The following is a 19927-nucleotide window of genomic DNA, read 5'->3' as shown; positions in this document are numbered from 1 at the left end:
GTTTGTGCGTTCTTGCCTTCAGCACCTACTGACTGCATTCTTCCCCTCGCGAGCTTCAGTGGGGGTGCCTAGCCTCCCCCTGCAGGTGGTGGCCCCAGTCCCTTGTAGTAAGTGCCCCACGGGAGGTGTGTTGGGATGGCTGCTGCTTAGCAACCCTGTTCTCCGACAGAGGGCACAGGACACGTGAGCAGAGGTCACACGTGACTCCCTCTGTTGTCAGAGCAGAATCTTGTGTCAGCAAATTATATGATTGCCGTTTATCTGTTTAGATCTAAGCTGGAACCAGAGCCAAATACAAAGACAAGAGAATCCATGTCTTCTGAGAAAGGTTCACGGCATCCTTCACAAGAGTCTGAAGAAAAACCTGCTACTGAAGAATACCCAGGTATGAGCTGAAACCCAAGTCTTGCCTCACATCTCTTCCTTACGACGTGTTGGCAAAAATACAAAGCAAAGAAAGGAACACTGTCCCAGACACCTTGTGGTGCTTGTACTTGCATAAAGCAAAGGAAACACAGAAGGACAGTGTTTTTTTCTGTCCCACTAGGAGCTCATGCCTGTTGGGGCTGGGCAGGATGGTTCCTCCAGTCACCCCAGAACCAGCAGAGTCCAGGGAGAGGGCCTGACCTGTGGTGCATCACCATGGTGGGGGCTGGGGACTCTGAACCAGGAGGAATATAAGAGCTCTCTGCTCAAGGAATCTTGCCCACCGGCCCCAGGAAAGGTGGGACACTGCCTCCCCTGCCCCATGTGGTGCCCTGTCTCACGATCTCAGCATCCTCTTAGCACTGACCCCGCGTGGCCACCCTGTGTAGGCAGCACATGCCTAGTTTGCTGTATCTCAAGCATAGCAGGAGTGGGATTTTGCTTTTGCATAAATCTCGGGATGATGGCGTGCTGAGGCCCCAGGGCCCGGCTATCTTCCTCAGTCCCCTCATCCGTCTTAATCACAGTGGCTATCATTTCCGGCGCATCTCCCGGACGCCGGGCACTGCCCTGAATCCTTCCAGTCACCACCACTATCCTTAGAGCAGCCCTCTGGGAGGAGCTTTGTGGACTGGTTTTTGAGGTGAGCCTTCTTAGAGGCTGGGAGAGGCTGGCAAACTTAAAAGCTCATAAATGGTGGACTCAGGATTGGTACATAGATCTGTACTGCCTCTCCGTCTGATTTTCTCCCTGTATTGTACAAGAGAGGGAAGTCAGAATGCAGTGTGGGAATGATTACCTGAAAGATGCCAGCGGTGCTTTCTGTGGTTGGAAACAGTGTCCGTGGGGAGCAGTGGGGAGACCAGCATCCAGTGAGCCCTCCACTGTGCTGGAGGGCCGTCATGCTGAGCCGTCAACAGATTGAGTCTCATTGGGTCTTGTGAGGTAGTGCTGTCGTCATTTTATGTGTGAGGAAATCGAGCTTTGAAGAGATTATATAATCTGTCCAAAGTCAAAACCAAGAAAGGGGCAGCACCTGGGTTACTCTATATAGACCCCCAAGCCTGTCCTCTCTGGGGGCTGTCTTGATCCCATAGGCCAGAGGCCTTGCACATGTCCTATCTACACTGGTCCCTGAAGAAGAAAAGCCCCAGCATCACTCACGAACTAACGGGGCCGAGCTTTTCACGAGATGGCATATGGTGATAGCATGTCTAAGTTCACTCATGCCACACACAGCACACTCATTCCATCACTCGTTCATTCGAGAAATCCCGTTAGGGCTGATGAGAGTGGGGAGAAGCCCCTACAGATCCTTGGGACCCAGCTGAGGCCAGCTCTCTGGTGAAGAGCTGTCTGCCCTTGCTGAGCCCAGAGCCCACACGAGTGCTGCTGTGCCGGCCACTGTGCTGGGTGCTGGGGATAGTCTTGAGTAGAAAATAAGGCCCCTGTGCTTACAGACCAGCAGGAAACAAGTTAATGGCATAATCACACCAGTGTAGTGTACCATCATTGTACGTGCTGTGTGATAGAGGGTCCTGGTCATAGGAGAGATGAGGCCAGTCTGAGAGGTCGGAGAGCTTGATAGTTCAGGAGAGACCCAAGGGCAGCGAGGAGTGAGGCCTGTGTCTCTGAGCAAGAGTGTCACAGGCTGGAGAAAGCACATGCAGAGTCCCCGAGAAGAGGGCATGCCTGGCAGGGCGGATGAGCAGCCTGGAGGCTGGAGAGCGAGGCAGAGGGACAGCAAGCAAGGACAGGCCAGGGCACCGGCTGCTTGAGGACTACGGCTTTTACTCTGAAGGAAGTGGAAAGCCATGGGGAAGCCAGCACTGTCATAGCCACTGTGTTTGAATGGGGCCCCAGAGGTGGCTCTGTTGAAGAAGAGAAATAGGGACAGTGAAGAGGCTGCTGAAGTCCCCCAGAGACAAGCACGACACACATGGTAGCAGGGGAGCGGGGGAAAGTGCTGGAATTCTGGATACGTCTTGAAGTAGAGCCACAGCATTCGCTTCTGTATGTGGGACAGGCAAGGAGGAGGGGTCGAGGAAGGTTGTGGTGGTTTGGACAAGGGTGAAGCTTGCTGGCCTTCACTGGGATGCAGGAGATTGGTTTGATCAGGAACTCGGGGTCAGGTATGTTTATTTTGAGATGCCTGGCAGAGGTATTGAGTAGGGAGTTGGGCTTACGAGTCTGGAGGTCAGGGGGCAGGTCCGAAGGCAGCATCGATCCCCTGCGACAGGCTAGGATCCCCCCAGAATGAGGGTGAGTAAAGGGAAGATGAAGGTCTGAGGCCTCCCAGCACTTCCCATCCTCCCTGCTTTATCCTTCTCCCTGGCATGTGCCACCATCCTGTTTGTTTTACTCATTTATGTTCTTTATGATCTGTCTCTCCTACTAAAATGTAGGTTCCACGAGGACAGGAAATTTCTGTTTTTTCACTGCTCTAACACTGGCACCCACAACAACGCCTGACACAGGAGGCGCTTAATAAATCTTTGAAACAGTCCATCACTGAAAACCATGAGAGGCAGCAGGAAGGTGGTCGGGAGCGCCGATTGCTTTTAGTTACTGTGGAAGTGTTTCCTGGTGTAGAAGGAACCTCATGCCTCTGGGCAATACGAAATACCCCGTCAGGTTGAAAGAACCCTCTTCCTCACGGTTTATATTCTCATCTTAAAGTCAGTACTTGTTGTTTTATAACCATGAGGTTCTCTCCTGACACAACCAGCACTCCAGATACTAAGGGCGCGCTCTCCAATTAGCTCCGGAGCCCCGCAGAGGAGACGGGATGGTATGAAGAGGTCTCTTCTGAGACTGTCATGGTCCCAGCTCTAACACCTCCTGGCGCTTCTGAGCACCAGTTCCCCCATTTTTAAAATGGGGGTGATGATACCGACTTTTTAGGGGCCTGGGGATGGTACGAAGTTGTCATTGGTGTTGCCTTTGCTTACTGCTCTCCTTGCATCTTGAGACACTCCCCGCCACCCCCACAATCTCTTGGTCCTGGGATGTCTCTGAGATGCCCTGTGGCCAGTCCTCTCCTGCCTTTTCCCCTGCACCCTGGCACCTGCCGGCTTCTGCTGGCTCAGCCTCCCTGTCCCCGCAACTGCACAGACCACCCTTTCCTTCAGGTCATTCGGTGATGCTTGTTACGTAGTCCCCTTTCCCTTAGTTACATGGCATCCCAAGGCCTAGTAAAATCTGAATATTAAAAATGTACACAATTTCCTGTCTGTACAGATTTTTAAATAGTTCATTTTGTTGGTTTTTTTTCCCAAAAGAAAGCTATTACCATTGTGTATCCCACCTTCATCTGTTTCCTGTTTGTGGGTCTGTAAGGGAAGAGCAGAAACAGGACTGCAGCAGGGGGTCACAAAGCGACTATGGGCTCAGACTGACCTGGTTTCACAGCCTGGCCTCTGTCCTGAGCTGTGACCCTGGACGAGTTGTGTAAACCCTCAGCCTAAGCTTTCTTGTGGCACCATGTGGCCGTGGTTTGTTGTGAGTATCACGTGGGCTCGCGTATGAAGGGCCTGGCAGCGTCTGGCCTGTGCAGTTGGTGTTCCACAAATCACCTGTCTTGGGTTTGTAGAGCTGTAGAACTTAAAAAGCAACTATTCCCTTAGAGCACCAAAAAGAATAAAGTACTTGGGGAAGAAGTTCAACCAAAGTATAAAACGTATATTTTGAAAATTACAAAATACTGTTGAAAGAAATTAAAGATGACCCAAATAAATGGAAAAGCATCCCAAGTTTGTGGATGAGAAGAATTTATGTTATTTAAACGGCAGTATACCTCACACTGATCGACCCACAGATGTGAAGTGAGCAAATGCTGTTGGAAAAATGGCGCCTGTAGACTTGCTTGACTCAGGTTTACCACAGACCTTCACTTTGACAAAACGCAGTGTCTGTGAAGTGCAAGAAAGTGAAGCACGATGCAACAGGGGATGTGGCGAAGGTAAAATTTCTCCAGGCAGAGGACCCAGCCAGCGAAGAGGTGTGGGGGGAAAAGACCTTGGCACATGGAAACGCGTGTGCACACTCTGCAGGCGGAGGCCCTAATGCAGACGGCACAGGGACAGACAGGACAGAGCCCGAGGCCTGAGCCTGCAGGCTGTACAGGCTGTGGTCAAGGTTTGCCTTTGATTCTGTGTGTGGCCAGAAGCCCCTGGAGGCTTTCAGGCTGAGAGTGGCAGATCAGACTGTAGCCCGAGCCTCTCCGACTGCTGCATGGGATGGAGCCGCGTGAGGAAGAAGTGGCAGCAGGGGGCTTGTCCGGATCTGTTGCTGTCTGGGCACCGGGTGACAGTGTCACATGTGAGGCAGCAGTGGTGTTGGAGGTGGTGGTCGAGAGAATCATTCCCAACTCCAGCCATACTTTGGAGCCACAGATGAGTGAGTAGGTGGGCTGGGAGATGTGAGGGGCAGAGGGACAGAGCACCAGGGCTTGGGGCTTGAGCAGTCCGATGGATGGCCAGGAGGAGGGCAGGAGGAAGCAGAGTCTGGCAGCAGGGCTGGGAGGAGCAGGCGGGGCAGTACCAGAAATCTCGTCTGCGCATGCTAGGCCTGGGACATCTGATGGATTTTCAGGTGGAAACAGTGAACCTAGAGCTCAGGGGAGGCCTCAGGGCTGGAGACACTTGGGAGTCATGGGGCTGGGCCATGCAGAGCCCCAGGCCTGTGTGTGCTCACCCGGGAGTTTGTGAGGGAGGGGAGAAGCCTGCGCCCACTTCTGAGCTGCTGCCCTGTTGTCTGGGGGCCTTTGACATTTCGTCCATCCCGACCTTGATGCTGGCGGGTCAGTCTCCTTCCCCCAGCCCTAGCTGCTCCCACTGCGGGCTTACGCATCTGCCCATTGACACTGTGCTAAGCGTGTCTACAATTTGCAGAAAGACTTAAGTCTGGGCTATGTGGAATCCTTCAGCTTAGCTGTTCTATTTTTCATTTCTCTTTTGAAACATGAGCTTTAACTTTGACAAAAAATACTTCAGGAGAGGACTAGGTGGTATAGTTTTGGGCAGAGCTTGCCACACTCCTGTTTATTTTTTAAAAAAGCTACCAGTTTGGGGGCACCTGGCTGGCTCAGTGGTTTAAGCCTCTGCCTTCAGCTCAGGTCATGATCTCAGAGTTCTGGGATCGAGCCCCGTATTGGGCTCTCTGCTCAGCAGGGAGCCTGCTTACCCCTCTCTCTATGCCAGACTCTCTGCCTACTTGTGATCTCTGACTGTCAAATAAATAAATAAAATCTAAAAAAAAATAAAGCCTCTGCCTTTGGCTCAGGTCATGGTCTTAGGGTCCTGGGATCGAGCCCCGCATCCGGCTCTCTGCTCAGCAGGGAACCTGCTTCCTCCTCTCTCTGCCTGCCTCTCTGCCTGCTTGTTCTCTCTCTCTGTGTCAAATAAATAAATAAATAATATTAAAAAAAAAAAGCCGCTGGCTTGGTTACTTTTCATGTAATCCACAGTATCAAGCAGCTCTGTGGTCATGCAGCCCTTCTGTCCTCATCAGATGTTAGGCCGCCTTCTTCCATATTCTTACTATGCCAGCACGAGGTCTTCATGGCCCTGTTTTTTGTTTTTTAAGATTTTATTTATTTCAGAGCAATCGACCTGGGAGTAGGGGAGGAGCAGAGAGAAAGAGAATCTGAAGCAGACTCCCCACTGAGAGCAGAGCCCCACAGGGACTTGATCTTGTGACCCTGAAATCATGATGAGCTGAAATCAAGAGACACTCAACCGACTGAGCCGCCCAGGCGCCCCCTTCCTGTTCCCGTCTACAGTTTGTTTCCTTACACTGGTTTCCCCTAGCGTTAAGATGGGTCTGGTTATTTGTGAATACTTCCTACACTTCTCCAGTGAGCCATGGTTCCTGCCCTCAGGGAGCTCACAATTGATGGGAAGGACAAGATTCCAGCCCCCGAGAACGTGAGCAGTGCCCTAAGAGAGGGCACTGGTGGGAAGAACAGAGATCCCCCAGAGGGGCTTCAGGAGGAAATGCCCTAAGAATTGAGTCTGGACCTAAAATGGAAATGATTCTAGACAGAGGGAACAGCGTGTGTAAATGCGCAGAGGCCAGAAAGCGTGGAGTGGAATGGGACGTTGGCAGTACAGTGCATGGAAAGGGCAGGAGTGCGGGGTCTCCAGCGGTCACGGCAGGTGGGGCCTGGCCAGGCAGAGGGCCTGCACATGGGGCCTGGTGCTGGGTTGAGGAGGGCTGTGTGGAGGGCGGCGGGAAGAGTACTGTGCTCCCCACTGAATGTTGCGGCGGCAGGCCGGGCGGCCCCCAACGGCTCCAGGGTCAGCAGCCTGCAGAGCACACATCCTCTTACCAAACTGTGCGCTCCAGCTCAGAATCCATTCATCCTTGGAGCTGATGTGAATGATGTTCCTGTGTGTCTAATTTTGGTGTTCTTACCCTTGACATCAGAGTAAAAGCTTGACGTGGATGCCATAATGAGGTCACATAGGAAACAGAGGGCTCTAAAGGTGGAGGTGGGGGGAGTTCGAAGTGCAAAGTTTGCTGCCTGAAGATCCCTCTCAGAAACACAGCCCCCCAGTTCCTACAGGTGCCTTTAGTCTCTCTTTTATATATCAGTAATATGTTTATTATATTTGCATGTATATTTATTATAAGTAAGTTAGGTATAAACATGTCTTTTATACATATAGGTCTAGCAAAAACACCATTTATTCTAAACTTAAGCTAAGTTCTAGATGACATGGAGGTTTTTTGTGATGATGTGTCTGGAGTGATACTTTGTATACGGGGTTGGCCTAAACTGCTTTCTCTGAATCGGTGCTGTCATATGTTCTGTTCCCTTATCAGTCTCAAAACAGAAACTCCGGACTGGTGCCCATCTCATGGGGCTGAGCTCAGCTCTGGGAAATTTCCTGAGGTTGAGGAAGAAAAGAAAAGCCGTACTTGGCAGTCCCCAACAAGCCTAGAGGCAACATTGAGACACCAGACGCAACATCAGCCTTTAGAAAGACCCCGTTACAGAGTCTGCCAGGGACAGATCCCTTCTGTCCACTCCCCTGTTCCCTCCGCAGCCCCCTTCAAGCCGGGCAGGACTCTCTAGTGTGGTCCTGGGTGGTACAGCCCTTCCTAGGAGCCTGAGCAGTTGGTTCACTTCAGAACGCCTCCATCCCCCGTTTGTGTGATTGCAGTCAAAAAGTTCTCTGGAACGTTTCTACACCTCCACTTAGCAGTTGGTGCTCAACGTCTATCCTGGAGTACACCAGAGAGTCTCAAAGGATGGACAAGCACACGGTGCCATTACGGCAGTGGGAAATCCACGTAACCGAGGTTCCTCCACAGCAGTGCAGGTCTGCAAGGAGCCTCGCATCCTTGCAGCAGACCGCTGCATGGCACTTTGAAAGAGGGAACCAGATCTAGGTGACTGAGGTAGGATAGTCTCCTGAGATACGGGGAAGTCAGAAACAGCAACACTGTTTCAGAACAGTATGCTAGACAGAAAGCACCCCCCACCCACAAAACCCCATGTTATTTCCAGACTGAAGTGTGGGGGAAGCAGGTACTTGCATCCCTGTGTGTATGTGAACACTCCAGGTCCAGTCTGTGAGGCCGCCTCACGGTGCTGACACTGGTTACTTCTGGGAGAGGAATAGGGTTAGGGAGCGGTATGTCATTTCCTCTATCTTCGTGAATGAGAAAGCCCATATATTTGGCAGTATTTAGAAAGCAGAGGCAGCGTGTGAGTGTGTTTTTGTGTTTTGAGGTAAAAATACACTTGAAGACTGGTTCTGGAGACTGTCCCTTTGGTTTGCAACCTCGCTGAGTTCACCGTGGCACTGACACTGTGTGAGATGCCTTCTCCACCCACACACGTGCACACACACACATGCACACACACGTCGAAGCGTGGTAGGGGAACCATGGTGTGGTGCCTCAGTAACCGGATGTGGAACAAGCTATAGGATCCTGTTCCATCCCATGTTCACAATGTGCCTGCATCCCAAGCCCTTCTCTTCTAAAATGAATTATTTTGCCTTCGGCTTTTCTCCTCCTTCTTCTTCCTCTTCTCCTCCTCTTCCTCCTCCTCCTCCTCATTCCTCTTCTTCTTCTTTTAACAGAAAAGGTTCCAGCCGAATCACAACCTGAACTGGGCACCTGGGGAGAGGGCAAAGGTGACGATGAATTATCCCCAGAAGAAATACAAATGGTAAGGTTTTTCTGCCCAGTCAGGTGTTGCTAACTGGTGTTAGTTAGGAGGTCATCCTAAATTCCCTTGCTTTGACTGTCATATCAGGTAATAAATAAATAGTTATAAATAAATATTTTAGATACAACTTTTCCACCTGATTTCCTGATTCTTAATATGCTTTTCATAAGTTTTAAATTTGCAGTAGCATAATTAAAGAAGAAATTGCCTTGGAATAATTTTACTAATATTAGATTTATTTTCAGCTGCAGTAAAAGAGTTCTCCAGACTAAATGGGTCTTTTATAATTACTGCTGGGGTGCTTTTTAATTGTTTGCACTGCCGGTGTTGTGCTAATGTGGAGAAAGCAGAAGTGATGACTGAAAAATGAAGAGCAACACCGGAAACACCGAGGTCTAGTTGCCAGTTGTAGGCTGTCCTCTCTGGGTGAGTTTCAAAAGGAAACTGATAGGTCTGGCACAGGCCCCTGCCGGCTCATTTACAGCAGTGTCTGTGTACACTTCGTGCAGACGTTGGCATGACCAAGCTGAATGGATCTGTCTTCCTGGGGCAGGGAGCAGTGTTCCCTAGAGTGGCCCTGGTGTGACACTGTCCTCCACCTACGGAGCTGGGAACCAACCTCCCACAGGCACACTTTGAGTGACTCTACCTGACAAATGACAACACCTTAACTTGTGCAGCGGTTGACGGGGGGACGGAACTTCACTGGTATCATCATCTCTGTGACCCTGTCACTAGTCACGCTCAGGTGGGGGCGCAGCAGCATCTCCTGTTCACTTGGGCAAAAAGCAGTAGTGTCTGGCCCAAGGTCCTGGTAATAAGTGGAAGAGCTTACTAACCCTCCATCCCCAGATTTCTAACCTTTCTCCTTTTCCAGAAGAGAGAGGGAGTAGAGCTCTGAGGCAAAGCTGTGTCAAGTAAGAGAGGGATCCTTGAGCCTTGAGCCTCGTGGACTGAGGCGTCTGTGTTGTCAGGCTCGTTCTCCTCACTGTTGTCTTCATAGCTTGCAGGTCTCAACTCTTAGATCCTCAGAGAGGCCTTCCCGACCACCCAACCTGCAGTGGCCCGCAGCCCCTCTGTCCCTGTACCCCATTTTATTCCCTCATCCCTCCACTAGAATGCAAGGGCCTCGAGAGCAGGAGCTTGTCTGCTTTTGTGGCCATGTTCCTAGAGCCTAGAACAGTGTTCTAATGATGAGTGCTTTTGATGAGTAGGATCATCAGTAAGCATTACTAGAACATTCTAACTACTGCTATTATGTGTACTTATGAATGCCCCCTATATGCCGAGCCTTTTACATATGTTCTCTTGTGTGGCAAGCTGACATGGGCAGCCTGGCAGAGGAGTCATCCTCGCAGGCTCCACTGAGCGGTGGTACACACACGGGTCTGCAGCCTGGGCCCCGTGAGGGTGGCCCAGTGCACGGGTCCACTCCCTAGGATATCAGCTGCCAGGGCAGAGCACTGGCTCAGAATCTTCTTGCTCTCCAGACTTGCTGTTTCTTCTCCAAGCCCGAATTAGGACTGACCCACGGTGGGGCTGATGACTGAGCGAGCTGCCTGGGAGGGTTGTGTGTCATGGTGCCAGGCATGCAGCACGTGCTCACGAGTTCCCCCACCTCTCCCTGGCAGGCCAGCTGTCTGCTGCGCAGGGCAGAAGAGACTGGCCTGTGCACAGGCTCTCAGGTCACCGCCGCACATGTGCAGAGAGCACTGAGTGAGGGTGATACACGTGGCAGCTGGAGCTCAGTGGAGTTTCATACGTATTTTTTTTTAAGATTTTATTTATTTGACAGACAAAGATCACAAGCAAGCAGAGAGGCAGACGGGGGGTGGGGGGTGGAAGCAGGCTCCCTGTGGAGCAAAAAGCCTGATGTGGGGCTTGATCCCAGGACCCTGGGATCATGATCCGAGCCAAAGGCAGAGGCTTTAACCTACTGAGCCACCCAGATGCCCCGTTTCATATGTATTTTATACACAATCTGGTTTCACAAACATTTACCACCCCTCCCTCCCAGACAACTAGTTTCCTCTTTAAAATTGTCAGCTTAGAAGCACAAGTGGTTTCCTCTTTAAAATTGTCAGCTTAGAAGCATAGAACTGATCCCAGTGATAGTACTACTGGCTATGACTTTCCTAGGACTTGCTTTGGGGTGTTCCCTTGGAGCCTGTGGTATTTGCTTTGGAATACCAAGCAGAGCTATCTTTGTAATTCTGAGTTAAGGGGCTAAGTCAACAACTTCAAGTGGCTTTGCCAGGCCCCTGCCTTCCTCTAGATTCTCCGGCATTCCAGAGTGCACCCTCTGAGTAGGTGCTCCGTGGTCCCCAGGCCCTGCAGATGTGGCAGCCGGAAGCCTTGAGTATGGAGGGTGGCTGGGGAGGGACTGTGGTGTGGATTCCAGTTAGTCAGGAGGCGACGAGGCGTGCGTCCGGGCACAGCTGTGGAGGCAAGAATGAGAAAAGTGCTGGGAGACTGGACTGGGAGGAGGAGCCTGGAGCTTTCCGACTTGGGGAAATGATGCTGGCAGTCAGAAGGGAGAGCAGGCTGGGCAGGGTAGGGGATGCCAAATTTCGCTTTAGACACCCTCTGGGACATCCGTGGGAAATGTCTGGTGGGCAGTAGGAGTTGAGGCTCAGGCTAGAGATGTGAATGTGGGGGACATCCTACTGCTGATGTTTGAAACAGTGCATCCTGGGGAGAAGGAGCAAGGCAAAGGACAGCGCCTTTGGGGACCCTCCACAGGGAGGAAGGCTGAGGTGGAGAAGCCAGCCCATGGAAGTGAAGGGCAGTTAGATCATACTCCCTTCTCCTATAGCCAAATGATGGCAGAAGTTTCTTAAAATCTCAGTTTCTCTTCAGTTTGTACACAATTTTATTAATGAAAGTAATGATCTCACGTTCCCCCAAATAATGTAACAGGACCCGCATTTCTGTGCTGGAGAAAAAATACGCATAGCTCTGTCCCTTGAATGATTTGTACGTCGGCAGAATTTACCTTCTGTTTAGGTTTTTTTTTTTTTTTTTTCCTTTTATACACTTCATAAATGAAGTAGCTAGAGTAAGAATCAGAAGTTTGCCTTTCTCCTGTAGGTAGTGGTGAGCAGCAGAAGTTTGTTAACCTTTGCTAATGCCTGACCTTTAGAAGCCTCTAAAAGCATGCTGGGGTGGGCCAGAGAAAGGCTGGCAGCAAGGATGTCTGTAATCCACTGATGCCCTATCCCAGCAAGAGATGACAAAAGCGCGTGGGCTCAGGGACTCGATAGAGTCTGTTACAAATCCTCTTTATATCACTGTCTGTCTGTAATTTGGGGCAAGAAGATTTGCCTCACTGGACTTGATTGTGGCAAGAACCACCACCCCACAGAATTGCTGGGAATGCAGAGTACCTGGCAGCATGCAGGGTCCATGGGAGCTGCTCAGCTTGTGTTGGCCCCTGGGCACACCTGCATTCACTGTGCCTCTCCAGAAGGGGATGTAGACAACGCAGAGGAAGAGCAAAGGGTCCCATCATTAGGCTTTTCTGTACTTAATGACTGCTGGTGCCCCGTCCTTCCACTTCCTTGTTGGGTCCTGAGTCCCTGTCTGTAAACATGCTACCGACCGTTCCCAATACTGCTAGTTATTTCAGGGTCTCAGGATCAGTGACTGAAGCCATCGGAACCAGCAAGTGCTCCCTAATTTGTTCGGGGTTCCTGCAAGTGGATTGGGCAGAAGGAGGTGACACGCAGAACTTTGAGGGCCGCCTATTTAATGCTCACTTAACCTCTTCCTTAATTGGGAGTGATGGCCAAGTTCCGTATCTTACAGTCTGGCCAACCCAAATCTTACTTAACACACTCAACCCTGAACATGAAAAGAAGCAGGGCACTATTGGTTTTAAATTGGCAAGTGTTGTAGCAAATTGTGGTCATAATTCATAATCACTGTTTTTGGAATTTTTCCTCAGGGTAAAATAGTGAATTAAGCCCTATAATACCAATTTAATTCATTATTTCACCCATAGGAGCAGTTGTTACATGTTCCAAAATGGTTGCAGAGTGTTATATGGTTTGCACAGTAAATTTCCATTTATAACCCATGATGCAGGTATATTAACGTTTGAGTTAATATAAGCAGATGTTTTGTGGTCAGGCTGAGTGAAACCAAATTGTTTTCTGATGTTACTTAGAGAAAATACCTCCTTTTCTAAGGCTGCATTCATTTTTCTTGCTTCAAGTGAAACCACCTGCATTAATTGATGTATTCCCCAACATGATTTTTAAAGACGTGCGTGTGACTTCTGTTCTCAAATCTGCATGAAAGGTGTCCCTAGCCCCTGTTCCCTGTGCTAGCCCCTAGAAGCACTAAGTGCCCGGCTGGCAGGGCTTGTGATCTGTGGCCGCCCTCCTGGTGAGAGTTGTTGGTAGCATCTGGGCACTACACGGCTGAGAGCTGAAGTCCACACCTTGGGAAGGTTTCGGGTTCACAGGGGCAGACGTGGGGGTGGAGGTGAGGGTCACAGAGCCATGAGTGTGAAGCTGTTTGGCACAGAGAAATCCTATCTGGAAGACCCCTGAGAGGTCCTGGGCCAAGGGGGCAGAGTGCTTTCTGGGCTGAGTCCCTGTAGGTTCCAGCCCCTGTGGGTTCACAGTCTTCTGTTCAGTTTGCTGCTCTTGCCTCTTTGCAATGCAGATAACCTCTTCTGGCCTCGTTTTATACTCAAAGGCCTTTGTAGGAGTGATTTTCTTCTTAAAACTATAGTAAAGAAGATTAGATTAGAAAAGGATTTCTGTAACAATGTATTCACAATGTGGATTTGTAGCCTTTAAACCAGATTATAAACCCTTTTGGGGCCCCCTATTTGGAAGTCTAACTGACTTCTAAATGGAATCAAGCGGTTAAATAATAGTGCCTAACACGCATGTAACACACACCACATGCCAGGTAGTTGAGCGTTCATTAGTGTGTGCCACCCCGTGTGGTAGGTTCTGTTGCTGGCCCCATTTCCTGGAGAGCTCCCATTCCTAACCTTTAACTGTGGTGCCTTCCACCGTGGTTGTGGGGTTGGGGGAGGTTGCTGGGGGCGTTGGGTCTGTGCTGAGAGCAGACACTGCATTTTGGTGTAAGACCAAACAAGATGGAGTGGAAAGAGCCATGGCAGGAGGCCCACAAAGACAATCTGGCTGCTCTCATGCCTCTCGGGCCCTCTTTGTCCACCTTACCCATCAAGTAGGCCTCACGTCCCCCTTTCCAGTGCCTCACAGAGATGGGTGACACGTATCTTAGACCCCGGGGGGGATTTGCCTTCCCAGGGCCTATAGGTACCCCTGTCCTTGGTGCTGACCATGGAGCCCAGGCCTTGCTGGGTACCGCTCCTTGTGAAGTCCCCATCCCCCTGGGGGCACAGATGCCAGCAGCTGCCAGGGAGCCCCAGTGACTGTGGTGTAAGTGTTTCTCATGCTGGAGCAAGTGAGATGACACAAGTGAGAGTCACAGCGGCTCTCTAAAGTTTGAAACCAGAGAGGTGGAAGGGGCCTTCAGAGCATTTCATGACTCATTTAGCAGATCTGGAATCTCACTCCTGGAGAAATTAAATAATAATAACTTGCACTCAGTGAGAGCTTCCTGTGAGCCATGCACTTTGTAAGCCACTTATATGTATTCGCACATCTTCCTCTTAAGAACTGCTAACTAGGGTGCCTGGGTGGCTCAGTGGGTTAAAGAACTGCTAACTAAGTCATGTTAGCATCCCGTTTTAGTGATGAAGACGGACACAGGAAAGTTAGCTGCCCAAGGGTGTCCAGCTTAGAAAGTAAAGGAGCCCTCCTTCCCCACCCTCGGCATCATCACCGCCTCTCTTGACGAAGAGGCCTGGTCACACGACAGGCCCAACAGAAGCCAGTGACCGGTCCAGGGTCATCCAGGAGTTGCCACGAGGCTGTAGGGGCTGGCTCACTGAAGTCCCAGGCATGTCCCCAACCAGCCCCTGCCGGCCAGCATTTGCCACTCCCTGTCTTACTCAGCAGATGAGAGGAGAGGTGTACGGGTTTGCCACCAAGGCAGCTTTGAAAACCACCCTGAGATCTGGTGCAAGGAGTGTTGTCAGCGGCCTGACCACTGCCTGATCTGCCCGAGACCCACAAGGTTTCATGAACTGACCACCTTGCACTTGGCTATGGGAAAGAGGTTTTGTTGTTTTTGGAAAACACAGTGTCATTGTAACTCCCACCCCCAGTGGAGGCCACTTTCCATGAAGGTCTTGGCCTCGGCGAACCTCTCTCCTCAGCGCTATTGCCGCTTGGTCCCTCGAGGCATTAGTTTCTCCCACTTCCTCCAGGGACTGGGTACTTGCCGGTGGCCTTAAGAACCCAAAGCTTGAAAGGAAATGAGAGCCAGAATCTGGTCCCACTCCTGAGCAGGGCTGACAGGAGTCCTTCAGAGGTAATAGTTACACGGAGGCCTAGAAGGATGTGCAGCAGGGGCCACGTGCCCTGGAGTTGGGGTGGAACAGAGAGCTTTGTTCCCAGGGGACTTTCCCATAATAAACCACCTCAAGCCCCTAGTTAATCTTGCTTAGGAACAGTTTAAAAAGCATAAAAGGGCTGAGGATTTAAAAGGACAGGGCCATATTTTGTCATTAGAAAAATAAGAAAATGCCGCCAGCAAAAATAAATAAAAACCCTAAGTAGTACCTGGGAGAATTATTGAAAATAAATTAGCACCTACATGCCGAAGTCACTGTATTTTTTCCTTAAATACTGCACTCAAGTAACTGTTGACAGTTAACAGAGCTGATACTTTCAAAGTCTGAAGTGAAGTTTCTATTCCCGTAAGTAACCCGCTGCATGCATAAGGGGAAGGGCCATCTGCGTGCATTGTCAGCAGCCGGCAAGGCTGCCGGGGGGCTTAGGGCGGCCCTGCATGTGCTTCCCCAGCACTTCTCCCTTTCTACAAGCTGAGCCAGCCCCCTGCATCCCTGGTCTTCTGACCCAGTGGGTCTGGGGTGGAGCAAAGGTGTCTTGGTTTTCGAACAAGCAGCGGGGCTGGGGACCAGTGCCATGGAGTGTGTCAGGCCCTGCCCTGCGCTGAGAGGCCAGAGAAGAAGTCCCCGCCCCAGGAGGGAAGACGCCAGAATGGGGGCAACAAGTGCAGCTGATGGGCCAAGTGCAGAGGAGCTTTTTTGATAAGAGGAGATGGAGGAAGGTGATTCATTCTGCCTCAGGTGCCTGGTCACTAGGAAGGTGCCTAACAAGCTCTCCGCCAGCCTGTGCAGAGGTGGGGCAGCAGGCCACAGGAGAAGGCCACACCTCTGCACTGATCTGCGGGCCATGGGACAGGGCTGGCGTGCTGCCAAGTGACGTGACTAGCATCTTAGTTCACTCTGACCCCTCAAGGAGTGGGGGACAGATCAGAGGAGACTGAAAGATGATGAGGATGGAGCTTAGGTGCCAGGCAAAGAATGGGTGCAGCAAGGGTGTGGCGGATGGGACAGAGGACACCTGCGTGGAGGGCTGGAGGGACGAGTGGAGGACTGTTAAGAGGCCCTGCCCATGGAAGTGACCCCCACCACCACCAACCCATGTCTCCAGTGAGTGGGAGTGAGCAAGGCACAGGGAGGACAGGGAAACCCAGGGAGGGGTGAGGAGGTGTAGCAAAGGCAGCAGCCCGGGCAGGTACAGGGGTGAGTGAGCACAGCTGCTTCCCTCCCTGTGAGGGAAGCCAGAAGAAGTGGCAGGGAGACTGTGAGTCCCTGCGGTGACGAGCTCAGCACGGCCTCCATTGTTTTACTGAGCAAGGGGTAGCAGGATCTTCAGTCAAATGGCAAAGCCTCTGGATGGCGAGAGCTTGCTTCCACTTGTTCCCTGCGCAGCGCCTGCCACAGACAGATCCTCAGAAAGTTTCTGTGGATGCAGCTGCAGCTTTAACAGATGTGAAAGGAAGAGTGGGTGTGTGGCCTTTTCAGAGTTGGGTTTGACTCAGGTCCCACCCTCAGGCAGCTCACAGTCCCACAGGGAGTTGGGGATGTGCACAGCTTCTGACAAGGCCTGAGATATGCAAAGAGATGTTCGGAAGGTGCTAGGCCAAGGTTAGAAAAATGAGAACTAGCTTCAAGTCCGGGGGCCCGGGATAGGTCACGGAGAAGGTGGCCTTTGGGCCGGGTCTGTGGGAACCCTGCCCCAGAGTTGAGTGGGCATGGGAAGGCGGAGTGCTTGGTCCTGTAGGTGAGGGGGTGGAGATCGGCTGGCCCCACACCATGGCGAAGCTTCAGACACACTGTCCTTTGTTGGGCCAGAGTCAAGCTGGCAAGAACGGACGGGGAGAGCTGCCTGCTTCACAGAGTCACTTTGGCTCCAGCAAGTTCCTGCGTATTAGGGCAGCATCCTTACCCGGACTGCATCCCGAAGACTGATCACTAGCCTGAGCCCTGGGAACACGGCTCCTCTGGCTCCTGAGCCTGTGTTCCAGTCATGGGGTTAGCCAAGCACAGCTCTGAAATCACACTGCCCTGCTCTCAGCTAAGTTGCTGGACCTCACCACTCCACTTAAAACAGATGGACCCAGCAGCAGACAGCACAGGCCTGTGGGAGCCAGAGGAGAGCAGTGGGAGGAATGACAGCTCCCCGCGCCCCCCTCCACCGTGCCTCCAGGCTCACCTTCGTGGGCATCAGGGCGGCTCCCAGGCAGGGACGAGTCCAGCCGCAGGGATGTTGTCATGCTGATGTTGGAAGGAGGGCCTCGGTGGCGATCCTTAGAGGGCAGATCAAAGATTTCCGTGCAGAGGCCTTGCTAGACACTTGCCTCTGGCTGTGTTGGGTATCACATCACCCTTCATGTGTTTGTTTCCTCACAGTTTGAACAAGAAAACCAGCGCCTCATTGGTGAAATGAACAGCCTGTTCGATGAAGTGAGGTGTGTATGTGGTTTCTCCAGGCTGCTGGCCTCCGGGATAGCTTTCCCAGAAATGGGGAATAAATTCACTTTGGTGCCACGGTGTCCGCTTGTGGCCCTGGCCACATGCACCCCCCCCTCCCCGAGCCATTTGGAGGTGAAGGCAGGTGCCCAACTTTACTGACTTCTGTCACCTTGTGGGCCCCCCTTTCATCACCCCTTTCATGCTATTCCCAGTGACCTCAAGCAGATTGCACTAGATACTGGGGGGGGGGGGAGCATGGGGGCTGTTGCGCCTCATGACTCCCAGTGAGATGGGGGCCTTGTGATGAACCACCAGCCAGGGGCAGCCTCCTGCTCTTGGCCCTGCCAGGGTCTGTCTGCTCCCTCAGCACAGGGGTCGGCAGCACCAAAGGCAAGTGGCTGTGTTTGCCCATGTGAACCATCGCTGGCTGGTCCTCAGGGGAAGCACTTGGGGCCTGTTTCCCCAAGAATGTTTGAAGCATCCGAATGGGAAGCCCTGCTGCTCTGTGGGCTCATCCCAAGAGAAAATGCCTCCCGGCACTGTACCCACACAGCCCTGGGGACTCCGCATGCAGGTGTTTCCCTCTGACAGCACCCGGCCTGTGCTCTTCTGTAGCCTTTGTCTTTCTTCCGTGGGCCTCCTGGTCCTTGTTCTGACACTCCACCCTCACCATCCCTGCCCCTGTACACCTCGCTCTCCCTTCCTACACCTCGAAGCCCTGGGAGGAGTGGCTGCCTCCTGCCCTTACACAGCAGGCCTCTTGGGCTGGGAGCTCATCCTCATTTCTAGGCCTGCTCAAGCCCCAGCCCACCCCTGGGACACCCTTGCTGCCCCTGAACAGGAAGCCCAGACACTTGGTTGCTGGACCCAGATAGATTTTTCAGATGGAATCAGAGTTTTTCCTTTCAACAGGAAGTTGGTTAGAGTGGCAGATAGACTCTCCCTTAACCTACTGAGCAGTAACAAAGTTGAGTTGTCAGCACATTCTGGTGCTTTCTTTTGAATCCCCACCATGTTACTGTGGTTACTAGGCTGGGTACAGGCCTTCTAGAAGACTGCCTTTTGTAACCGGGGCATGGACTCCACACCAGGGCCCTGCGGGTCAGCTTCCAGGGGAGGACGGGGTTCCAAATTGCACAATACCCTCCAAACTGAGAGACTTCATAGGAGAGACGAGAAGTAAAACGTCTGTCTCCTCTCCCAAGCTTGACATGGTGCCCCATCCCTCTCACGGATGACACGCTGTCCCTTTCCCTCTCTGGAGGCTGTGGTGGTGTCCCCTCCATTTCTCACTTAGACGATCCCTTTAGAAATGCGTAGCATTCTTGTTAGGACTACCAAGTATTAATGGTTGTCTGTAACCTCTTTTTTTTGTTCCCCCTAAATGAAGGCAAATCGAAGGGAGAGTGGTTGAAATTTCCAGACTCCAGGAGATATTCACAGAGAAGGTTTTACAACAGGTAAGGAAGAAAAAAAAAATCGTTGTTCAAAGTGTTAGCATCAAAGAATGAACTGTGAAGTCCAGCCGTTCCTTGTGAGCCGGCCTGGTCTCTGCGCCCGAGCACCCAGAGCCCTGTGCACGCAGCCCATGTGCGCTCAAGGGGCTCCTCAGGGGAGGGCCTCCTGTCCCCCTGGTGCAGCCTCTGTGCGTGGCAGGGACGTCTCTGCTCTCGGGTGGCCCAGACCCAACTGAGGGTCCAGCCCGGGTGTTTGGTGGAGCACACGAAGGTGGCGGGAGTCAGGTCACTCTTCGTTCTGGATGCCCTCAGGGAACCAGGCCGGCCTGCCAGCTCTGCAGGGCTGTACCCTTGCAGGGCTGCTGTAAGTCTCAGAGGTGGCCCCCAGAAGGCCCCCAGCACAGCACCTGCTGGGGGAGTAGCTTCTGAGTTGGCCTTTACGAGAGCCCAGACTTGGTCCTCTCCAATTACCAGGTCTGTGCCCTCAGGTGTCACATCCACACAGCAAACAGGATCATTCTTCTAAGAGGATTTTATGTTACGTGTACCTGCCTCCCCTGCTGAAATCTCTCCAGCCAGTAACACAAAGCTGTTATAGACCTGATCGGTTTGTCCTTTTGTTTATAATACCCACAGACCGTGGAAAGGTTTCAGAGACAAAATCACTTTGCTCCATTGTAGGAAACTGGGCTCATTGGCTTATACCTCACTCCTAAAACCTGCCCTGAACATCAGAGCCCGAGTCGAGTCATTGTAAATTAGGTACATGAAGCCTAACAGTTTGGAAGTTCACGTTCAGAAGAGATGTCCTTTTTAACAGCCCGCTGAAGGAACTCTTCAGGCGTGTGTATGCTCACCTTCACGTAGAAGCCTCCTGACATATTCAACAGTGAAGTCAGCTGTCCCTGTCAGAGCACACGCCTTGTTTCTAGAGGCATCTCAGCATGGGAGGAGAGCTCAGAGGCC

At 51.8% G+C, this 19927-nt stretch overlaps 1 protein-coding gene across 2 annotated transcripts in view; it reads left to right on the top strand.

The window, feature by feature from the left end:
• LOC111148921 (syntaxin 18) overlaps window positions 1-19927 on the top strand; it is a 116164-nt gene that overhangs the window by 93188 nt on the left and 3049 nt on the right. For both annotated transcript variants that reach the window (XM_022505712.1, XM_022505711.1), the window contains exons 6-9: window positions 270-385; window positions 8523-8611; window positions 17442-17500; window positions 18895-18964. In XM_022505712.1, coding sequence (XP_022361420.1) covers window positions 270-385; window positions 8523-8611; window positions 17442-17500; window positions 18895-18964 — 334 coding nt within the window. The remainder of the gene's footprint in view (window positions 1-269; window positions 386-8522; window positions 8612-17441; window positions 17501-18894; window positions 18965-19927) is intronic.

This window comes from Enhydra lutris, unplaced genomic scaffold (assembly GCF_002288905.1).
Source record: "Enhydra lutris kenyoni isolate GAN:26980312 unplaced genomic scaffold, ASM228890v2 scaffoldscaffold21, whole genome shotgun sequence".
In the NCBI taxonomy this organism is placed as follows: Eukaryota; Metazoa; Chordata; class Mammalia; order Carnivora; family Mustelidae; genus Enhydra; species Enhydra lutris.
Note: the sequence above shows the minus strand (reverse complement) of the source record. Positions and strands in the feature narration are given on the sequence as shown.